The sequence below is a fragment of the Lates calcarifer genome, linkage group LG11 (assembly GCF_001640805.2).
Source record: "Lates calcarifer isolate ASB-BC8 linkage group LG11, TLL_Latcal_v3, whole genome shotgun sequence".
Taxonomy (NCBI): Eukaryota; Metazoa; Chordata; class Actinopteri; family Centropomidae; genus Lates; species Lates calcarifer.
The window spans coordinates 1,046,924-1,057,316 of record NC_066843.1 but is presented as its reverse complement, the minus strand read 5'-3'; the positions used below and the strand labels follow the sequence as shown (position 1 = coordinate 1,057,316).

The 10,393-nt window shown below is 44.6% G+C and overlaps 1 protein-coding gene and 1 long non-coding RNA gene across 2 annotated transcripts; both read left to right on the top strand.

Moving 5' to 3' along the window:
* Positions 1–146: 146 nt before the first annotated feature.
* On the top strand, positions 147–1,400 carry LOC127142982 (uncharacterized). The gene is made up of 3 exons (XR_007814145.1): positions 147–280; positions 863–984; positions 1,097–1,400. It is a non-coding gene; the product is annotated as an uncharacterized LOC127142982 (long non-coding RNA).
* A 2,462-nt stretch (positions 1,401–3,862) lies between these two features.
* On the top strand, positions 3,863–9,781 carry foxj1a (forkhead box J1a). Its single transcript, XM_018668478.2, has 3 exons — positions 3,863–4,817; positions 5,266–5,872; positions 6,701–9,781. The coding sequence occupies exons 2-3, from the start codon at positions 5,312–5,314 to the stop codon at positions 7,559–7,561; spliced, it is 1,422 nt and encodes a 473-aa protein (XP_018523994.1). The 5' UTR covers positions 3,863–4,817; positions 5,266–5,311; the 3' UTR covers positions 7,562–9,781.
* The last annotated feature ends 612 nt before the right edge of the window (positions 9,782–10,393 follow it).

Sequence of the window (10,393 nt, the reverse complement as noted above, 5' to 3'; positions counted from 1 at the left end):
ACCAACAACAAAGAGGAGGGCGACGCTGATTGGACAACTCCCGAGCCAGAGAGTACTAGAGAGGCGCTGATTGGCTGTCGGAGTGAAGAGTTTAAATTCATTGGTGCGCTTGTTTTCCTGCTCAGGAACGCTTGCCGGTGAGCGGAGTCAGGGATCCGGGTCTGTTAGGATCACTCCGCCCTCTGCGGGTGTCCCGTATGATTGAACACGCGCTCTCTTCATGCTCGTTACACTGACGTAATGTGTTTTCATAGAGCTGATTGGCTGATTCCTGTGGCAGGTAAATAAACCACACACATGTAAACACAGTAAATATATGATTTTTAATAAACACAGGATGAAGTACTTTTAGAGTAGTAATACTACAGACTACAGATATATACTATATATATATACTACAGATATATATTATTTATTTTGTTTTATTTTGTAACATTAATCTGAATCAGAGAACTAGAGTTTTAAAATGAATATTTAAAAAAAGTTTTTCACATTTAGAAGCTGATGATATGAAAAACAGATGATATATATATATATATATATATGAATATGAGTACAGCCTGTCAGCAGGATCATTATGAGACAGAGCTGCTGATTTCTGATTCATTTTATTTTATTAATCTGCTGTATGTCCACACAGCAACATATATCATGTAGACTGACATGTTTTTCTAATATAGTCTGAATGTACTGTGTGGTATGTTCAACATGTGGAATGTGTATTTGACATATGTCAGTGATGACATGCACTGACAGCACAGTGAAGATGAGATACTGTAGATGTGTGCAGTGGCTCAGAAATGATGAATAACTGTTTTAAAATCAGACTTTTTTCTGTTGATTCATGGGCTCGTTGTTTCAGATGACAGAGAGAGGAGTGCGTGATGGATCCGTCCGTCTCCTCAGCTGAAGTGTTTGGACAGGCTGATGTCCACACAGCACCTGATCGTCCTCCTGATAGAGCGACACTAATCTTCTTATCATGTGAGTGCAGCTCCTGGCCTGCAGCCTGTCCAGCTCTCTCTGAATAATTGAGCCGAGCTGCAGGTGAAAGCACATGTGACAGAGGAAGCCTATCTATTATGTATTGTTGCAGGTGTTACCTGGATGGATGCACAATGTCCACTGTCTGCAAGCATCAGATACTGCTGCTGTTTGTTCCAGTTCATCTCTGACAGTTTGTTATATTTACACGTCAGTGAGTGAAATCCTTTAAGATGCTGATAATCTAAATATTAACACGTTTTCTTCTGCGTCTTTTTCTACACATTTTAAAACATATTTGGTTTAAACTGGTGTAAGATAAATAAACTTTCACTTAATGTTAAGAAAACAAACCTATAAATGTTTAGAAGATAAACTCCAACACACCTGCCAGTGATGAGTTGAACTGGAGATTGAATATTAATATGAATTCATTTAAAAGAGGAAATAACTGTGTCTCAGCTGCAGATACTGTGACTGAACTTATTTATTTAAAAACAACACGTTGACAGAAATGATTCACACAGATGAGAATTACGCATGAAAACATAATGAAAATATATAAACACATAAACACATGAGTCAGTAAGAATAAAAATATAAAACAGCAGGTTTATTGCTCAGAGAACTGATAAATAATAAAACCCTCCACTTCCTGGTACAGTCTGTGGAGCTGCTCTCTGATTGGTCAAAGCGTCACCTGACCTCGAGGTCAAAACAACAACATACAGGAAAGAGGCGGGGCTAATTTAAAGCTCTGTGGTGAATAATTAACGTGAACCTGACTCCACACACTGAGCTTATCACCGCCCCCCAGCGCGTTCACGTCTGTTTAAATAATCGAGTTTTCATTTTAACATTTCACTGTGTTTAATATCAAATCTATTCGCTGCTGTCACATCATTACCATGAACTGATGATGGTAGATAATGTTTTAACTCAAACATCCTCACACACACACACACACACACACACACACACACACACACACACAGAGCAGCTGCAGTCATTAAATGGTGTGTGGTGCCCTCATCTGTCCGACTGTGAGAACTGCACCTGAACGCACCAGAGGCAGGTCACAGGAGGAGCCTGGATTTGCTGATGAGTTCAGGTGTGAATCCTCTCACCTGCAGCAGAAGTCTGGAACGTGTGTGTGTGTGTGTGTGTGTGTGTGTGTGAGTTTCTCTGTTCTTCGTTTGTTGTGTATTTGAAGCTGCAGCTCGTCGATGCTTCATTTGTAAACAGTGAGTATTGAGTTGAGCTGTTTCTGTGTGGATCAATAAACTCAATCAGATCTTATTCCTCTGTGATCCCTCAGGGTCCTGAGTCCTGAGTCCAGATCCCCCTCCACCTCCTCCACCTCCTCCACCGCCCCCCCGACCCTCTATGGTTGGCTGCTCCCTCTCTGACCTTTGACCTCTGCTGGAGGTTCGTCTGAGGACTCAGAGCTGACGGAGTCTGGACAAAGACTGTGGGTGAGCAGAGACCAGGATCACATGAGACCAGGACCTGATGTTGGTCTTCTTCTGATCTTGACCTTGTTTACTTCCTGTTGTTTTTCCAGCTTCAGCTTCAGTGATGGAAAGTAACTCAGTACATTTACTCACATACAGTTCCTCTATGTCTGCTGCCTGTTCACTGACAGCAGCTTCTACAATGTGATGAATCTTCATATGAACATTTATTAGTGACTTATTTTCCAGTTCAGATCAATAATAAACAAAATAACATCAATCAATCAATCAATCAATCAATCAATGATGCTTTATTAAAGGTTCAAATAAAGCATTCCACCACGGCCTTTAAAGGGGCCCGACCCTTATGTTAGAAACCACTGAAGTAGCTGTGTTAAAAGCCTCAGAGCGAGTACTTTTACTAGCTGATACTTCAAGTACATGAAGCTGGTAATACTTTTTAAAAACTTGTAAGAGAGTATTTGTATTTGTAAACTCTTCAGCACTTTATTTTGAAATGTCAGCTGGGGATCGAACCTGTGTCAGCGTAGTGTGTGTGTGCGTCAGAGGAAGCCTTTTTATGGCTTTACAGTTCCTTTGTGAGGAGCCTCAGGAAACCACTGAGCCACACTAACACAACGCTCAGAGGCCAGAGCTTTTTGTTTCGCCTTTCTCTGCCTTTCTGTCCAACGAACAAAAGTACATTCCTTCACACCCCCCTCCTCTCCCTCCTCCTCCTCCCCCCTCCCTCCCCTCCTCCCCCTCCTCCTCCCCCTCCTCCCTCCTCCTCACCCACCCCCCCAGTCCAAACACTGGGTCCAACTTTGACTTTGTTTCTGATTAAAAACGTGCAGAGATGACGATGAGCCTACAACCACAGAGCTGCTCTGTTTTCATGAGTAAAAGTACTCGATTACAAGTTACAGTCCTCCAAGTATTACCAGCTTCATGTACTTGAAGTATCAGCAGTACAAGTACTCGCTCTGAGGTGGTGCTGCTTTAGTCCAGTGGTTTCCAACCTGGGGGTCGGGCCCCTTTAAAGTCCGGTGGTGGAAAGTAACTAAGTACATTTACTCATGATTTTGAGATACTTGTACTTTAGTGTAGTATTTCCATATTCTGCTCCTTATTATAATATTTGACATTTCTCAGCTGTAGTTACTCTAGTTACTCTAGTTACTGTAGTTATTGTAGTTACAGTAACTAAAGTTACTATAGTTATTAGTAGTTACTGTAGTTACTATAGTTACTATAGTTACTGTAGTTACTGTAGTTACTATAGTTACTATAGTTACTGTAGTTACTGTAGTTATTGTAGTTACAGTAACTAAAGTTACTATAGTTACTTATAGTTACTGTAGTTACTGTAGTTACTATAGTTACTCTAGTTACTATAGTTACTATAGTTACTGGAGTTATTGTAGTTACTAGTAACTAAAGTTACTATAGTTATTATAGTTACTATAGTTACTGTAGTTACTGTAGTTACTCTAGTTACTGTAGTTACTCTGCAGATTAACACATTCATATAAAATGTAACAAACAGGTAAATCATGAAGTTTTAACAGGTTCGGTCATTTAGTCCACTGGTTCCCAACCTAAGGGTCTGGCCCCTCTCAGTGGACCCCAGATGAAGCTGATGATTCACTGGGAAAGAAAAAAAACTGAATATTAGTTTTAATCTCTAATCTGTAATGATTTAAATGAAACAGATAAACAGATGGTTTCACCTGTGAATTGACCTGTAACTGCTGCCAGATACATGTAGTGGAGTAAAAGTACAGGATCTGAAACTTTAAGTACTTTAAAATGTGAAGTATAAGTACCTCAAACTGTGTAAAATACTGCAGTAAATGTACTCAGCAGTGTGTTAACGTTAACATTTTAAAACTCCTTCACTCTAACACAAAGCTCTGTCTTTTCTCACATTAACGACACTTATCGAGTTTAATTGCTGTAAAATTAAAGTAATTAGTTCCAGACAGAAACCTAAGCCGGTCCCCTGGTGAGTCCCCGGGCCTCAGTTTGAGAACCCGCAGCGCAGCGGCCACAGTTGACTTGAGAGTGATTAAAAATGAAGCGCTATAGAAACCGGCAGACCAATGGAGGAGCGGGAAGCTGTTTACAAGGGGGTGTAGCGTTTCTATGGTTGCTGGACAAACCTCCTGCTCCAGGTATTAAACTGCTCCGCCTGGATCCTGCAGCCGCTGACAGCCGTTACACAGACCTCACCCCGGGACGAGCAGCGCCAAACGCACCGCGCACTGGAATTCCTCCCGTTTCTGAGACGGTCTGAGCTGAGAGCAGGTGCAGCGAGGACAGAAGAAGACCAGAGCTGCTCCTCCGGGATTTAACAGATCTCTGATCAGCTGACTGAAGGTGAGTCTGGACCTTTATTCAGAGTGGAGCAGAGGATTCTGTTCGACCAAATGAAGGCCTGAAACATCCGAGCCGGCTTTAAACACCACACTTAATCAATGATCACTCAATCAGATGATTGATCAAACAATGAGATGAGATGATCCTCTGAGGCTTTTTAAATGTAGACTGGGCTCAGGAGGCGCGCGCTCCTTCACGCGTCAAGTGCGCAACAGGAGTTTTTCAGGAATGTTCTGAGCGCGAGGAGCCGCTGCTCATCCTGACGTTACTTCTTCTTATTCCACAGTTTCATCAAACCTGTCAGAGCTGCAGGAGACACACGTTTAAATCCACAAACCTGAGCGTCTCTCACTTCACACACTTCACACACTTCACACACACACTCTCTGTTTTCAAATGACCGTCATTGTCCCGTCTCTTCACACTGCGGTGTCTGTTTTCCTGTCAGGAGGAGGAGGAGGAGGAGAAGGAGCAGAGAGGAGCTGGACAGAGCCATGCTGTCTCTGAGCTGCGCCGACCCCTGGCCCGAAGGCTCGGTGGGGCTGGAGGAGGAGGTGGTGACGGCCGCTGCCCAGGCGGAGGAGCGGGACACCAGCACCACCAGCACCGTCAGCAGCTGCTGCAGCTCCGTCAGCCTGGACGACAGCCTGACCAGCCTGCAGTGGCTGCAGGAGTTCTCCATCCTCGGCGGCAACGTGCCGCAGCAGGCCCACCACCAGCCGCACCTGTTCGGACAGCAGCCGCTGGGATCCGACGCCCCGGCCTCTCCTCTGGCCGGGGACCCCGCCTCCATCGGCATGCCCCTGACCCCCGGGAAGCCCACGGCGGCGGCCTACAGCAGGATGCAGTCCCTGCCCGGGATCGTGGCTCACGGTCACTGTCCGGATGAGGTGGACTACAAGACGAACGCGCACATCAAGCCGCCGTACTCGTACGCCACCCTGATCTGCATGGCCATGCAGGCCAGCAAGAAGAGCAAGATCACCCTGTCCTGCATCTACAAGTGGATCACTGACAACTTCTGCTACTACCGCCATGCTGACCCCACCTGGCAGGTAAGAGACCACACACACACACACACACACACAGTCTCACCAGCTTCTCCTGCTCTCTGCTCTGAGGTCAAACCTCAGCTGGACGCCTGGTTTTTAAATGAAAACAGGACTGAATAAATCCATTTCAGAGGAGCAGGACTCCCTGAGCGCTCTGGGCCTGCTGCCACTCTCTGATGAAGTATTACTGACCTGGCTCTGTGTAATTAATAACTCCTGAGGCCAGCAGCGCTTCACAGCCTGAACAGAAAACACATGAATTATACACGTTATTAGCTTTTAAACAGCGGCTGCTGCAGCTCACAGGTTTCTCCTTCAGGTGATGGAGGAGTTGGAGGAGCAGCAGATTCTCTGTAGAAAGTTCAGGAATTTTACAGAAAAGTTTAATTTTGCTGGATAAATGATTGATGGAGCCGTTAGCTGTACTCAGACATTTCAGAGCGTTCTGTTATTGTAAGGCAGTACATGGGGCAGATAATATTTAACAAAGGTCAGCAGGTCACTGCTCTATTTAGACTTCAGTGAAGGGGGGGGGCTGGATGAATGCAAGGGTGCACAGTGAATTAATGTGATGTATCTGCACTGCCTGCCTCACTGAAGGGGAATGACCACCAGTTTAAAGGAACAGTACAGGCGGATTTTTGTGCTTTTGGACAGAGCCATGCTAGCTGTTTCCCCCTGTTTCCAGTCTTTATGCTAAGCTAAGCTAATGGTCTCCTAGCTGTAGCTTCATATTTATCAATTCATGCCAATTTACTTCTCAGAAAAAGAGCGATTACTCCTTCCAGAATAAGTTTTGCGAGCTGTGATGTGAAAAATCTCTATTTCCAGAACTCCATCCGACACAATCTGTCGCTCAACAAGTGCTTCATCAAGGTGCCGCGGCAGAAAGACGAGCCGGGGAAGGGAGGTTTCTGGAAGATCGACCCGCAGTATGCCGAGCGCCTCCTGAGCGGCGCCTACAAGAAGAGACGAATGCCTCCGGTCCAGATCAACCCGGCCCTGCAGAGCAGGCTCAGGGTGAACCTCCAGCCCCAGTCCAGAGGCCTCTGCAGCCCCACAGGAGGGGGTCAGATCGGCCTGTGCATCAACCCAGAGTCCCAGCGGCTCCTCCGGGAGTTTGAAGAGGCGACCGGGGGGGACCAGAACTGGGACCCCCACCTGGCTGAGGGGACCATGCTGGGGTCCTGGCCAGTCGTCAGGGGAAGATCCGGGATCAAGAGGAAACAGTCGCTGGGCTCCAGAAACAAAGCCCCCCGGCGCTCCAGCTCCCCGCTGCTCTCCGTGGACGAACAGAAGGAGATCGGACCTCTGAAGGGGGACTTTGACTGGGACGCCCTGCTGGACTCGGCCCTCAGCGGGGAGCTCAGTCTGGACGGAGGAGAACCCCTGAGTCCCATCATGAAAGAGGAGGACCTGACTGTGCGGGGGACCCACATCTCCCCCATCGAAGCTCCCGCGGGAACGTCGGACATCCACGTGCTGGTGGAGACCCAGAGGAGTAATGACGTGTCAGACTTTGACGAGGAGACCTTCCTCGCCACGGCCTTCCTGGAGAGCCCCTGGCCTGAAGAGGAGGAACAAGGCCGCAACGACTTCCTCTGTAGCTCCACCGTCAACCTGGACCAGCTGTTTGACCTCGGAGACTCGTTAGGTGGAGACCCCAGCGCCCGGATTGACAGCCTCCTTTGAGGAGAAGCTGCTCCTCTCTCACACTAAAAACCTTTTCAACGCTACTGGGGAATAAGACTCTTTTTTTTTTTACTCTGAAGCCGCCCTCGTTTTCCTTTTCACGTTGTTTAAAGTATTTTTAGATTTACGTTTTGATGCTGATTCGTGCAGGAGCTACACTCCCGACGCCTTCTGAACAAAGATGCCACAATGTACAGCAGCAGTGCTCATCATCACTGGGAAAACAAAACTACTGAATCACACGACAACTCCAGAAACAAAAACAAGGTCTCAGAGCTAAGGCCTGGTCACACCAGAGAGCGACATGGTGAAATTAATTAGCATCTTTCCCTGTTCAGCATTTTACTCTCAGGACTCTACATCATTTCATTCAATAACGCGAGAAGGGAAATGAAGCTCATGCTAACTGTCAACCAGCAACATGCATGTATTAAGAAAACTGGATACAACGCTGCCAGTTCATCCCAGTGGCCAACTGCGGTACTACAATAAAATAATCTTCTCTGGTGCAAATAGCATTTCCCCACAGACACATTATAACATAGAAACATTCCTAGAGCCTAGAAAATCAGACTGTTGGTAGAACGGCTGCAGATGCTCCACTGCTGACAGTTACATCCAAATAAAATTCAGTTCAATAATAATACGATCCATTCAGCTCATTCTATAGGAGCTGTTTATGTCCAGTTTTATTTGGTTAACTCATACAAACACATAACACAACACAAGAAGCTAATTTCAGCTGCTCATCTGGTGTGACTGTAAGAACTAACCTCCTTGGAATAATGTGAGAACACCACTGAGAATAACAGGAATGCAGCACAGCAGCATCCTCCATCTTGGACTCTTTCTGCTCTACTAAATATCTGATGATTTCACCACAAAGTTTTGCCATTTGAAATGGTGTGAACAGGCCTTTTAGAAGACACAACGTGGTCTCTGTTTACATCGGTAAAAAAGTGTGTGTTCGCCTTGTTGCTGTCGACCACATCAGGCTCAACTCACGGGGGTAAAGAAGAAAAAGAGGACATGATCTGATCCACAGGTCTTTTCTTTTTAAGAGGAAGGTTTGAGTGAGTGGTATCAGCTGGTGTTTCAGGCTTTTACTGACACAGATGCATTTAAAAACACAATTGTTGCTGAGAATTGTTTTAAAAAGACTGTAGAGACTGTGACAGCAGCACTATGATGACGAATAATGAGATATTTGCCAAATGATGTTTGGTGTAGGAGTGATTTACTGTATTAGCTTTTAGCTTTTTTTTTTTGCGTGGGGTTTTTGGTACTAACTATTCTCTGTATGCATTGTTTAAAAATAATTAGGACCAGTTTACCTAGATTAATAATAATTATGCAGGATATATCACTTCTTTTCAAGGGGAATGAAACAAAAAATTCAGTTTTGTTTCATATCAGAAATATTTCTTGTAGAAAGTACTTAGCAAACACTTTCTTTGATCCTGTGTCTTTCTAGCAAAACAGTAGACGTAAAGCAAAGTAGAGGACACACCTGAGCTTCATGTCTTAACAGTTAAAACGGACATGAAACAGCTTGAGGCGAAATTCTCCAACAAAGAACTAATAAGACCTTAAAATGCTCACTTGAGAAAGGCCGCGGCTCCTTGTAAATGAATACCTGACCTTCTATGTGCCAAGAACAACACATGGGACCTGACAGGGTGGCAGTGTTAACAGGCAGTGTTTGTTATTACGAGGAGGAAATGTCTGTTTTGTTTTTAATGGGTGTATGTGAGGAGACTGAGAGTGATCGGCAGAAGACCTGATCCAGCTTGGATATATGTTGTTGGATACGGACTAACTAAACCAAATCACTCCACCTGAAAACACGTAGCGCTGTTAACTTTATAGATAACAGTACTTGCTCCCGTTTTCCTCTGAAATGTGTGAAAGTGCAATCAATGTACAGTTATACTTGTTATATTTTACATTCAGCTGTAGGAGTGTATTCATGCAGTTTACTTTAGATAAACCAGTTTCACTGTTTTGTGTTTTACGAGGTGAGAATACCTTCTGACAGAAGGAGGCAACCATGAAGCGTTTGTGTATTAGCTCTTCAAATCAAATAACATTTATAAACCACAATAATGGCGTCTTACCTCATGATTGGTTCTGTAAAGTCAGAGACACTGTATGCATTCTTTACTGTTTTTATTTTATTTTCCACTTTTCTTTGACAATAAAAAAGTAAGTTTTACTGCATCTTGCCTGACTAGATTTTACATTTTCTTATCATGGCACTAGAATATTAATATCACTGAGCTTACTGCCAGGTAGTAAATGTTAGCATGCTAACACGCAAAGCTAAGATGGTGAATATGGCAAACATTACACCTGCTAAACATCAGCATGTTAGCATGACTATGTTAGAAATGAGCTTGAAGCAAACCTGCAGACTCTTCATCATGTTTCACTGTATGCTGACGACACCCTGATTTACCTCATCAAAAGACTGAGAGCTAAAACAAACTACCCAACTTCAAAACCACAATAACATCAACAAAAACTTTCTCCAGCTTGATGAGAGTAAATCTGAAGTCTTATCATTCAGACCCTGTCTCCTTTTGTGAAAACACATATTCAATTCAGCCTTGTCATTTGTAGATCACGTTCCAATCAGGTCCAAACTCAGATCAATACTCTGCACCTCGGACCTGGAGAAAGTCATCCATGTGTTCATCCTAAGATGGTGAACATGGTAAACATTATAAACATCCTGTTAGAGTCCAAGTCCAGCCTCACAGAGCCCTTGTTTTCCTGCTGGCTGTCTTGCACTCTCCCCTCACCCCCCTCTGCTTTAGTGTGTTTATGTGT

What these genes read in the sequence shown, in the direction of transcription:
- foxj1a (XM_018668478.2), top strand. Translation starts at nt 5,312, where the DNA reads ATGCTGTCTCTGAGCTGCGCCGACCCCTGGCCCGAAGGCTCGGTGGGG. An exon ending in ATGCTGACCCCACCTGGCAG is followed by an intron (nt 5,873 to 6,700) that starts GTAAGAGACCAC and finishes CTCTATTTCCAG; the next exon opens with AACTCCATCCGACACAATCT.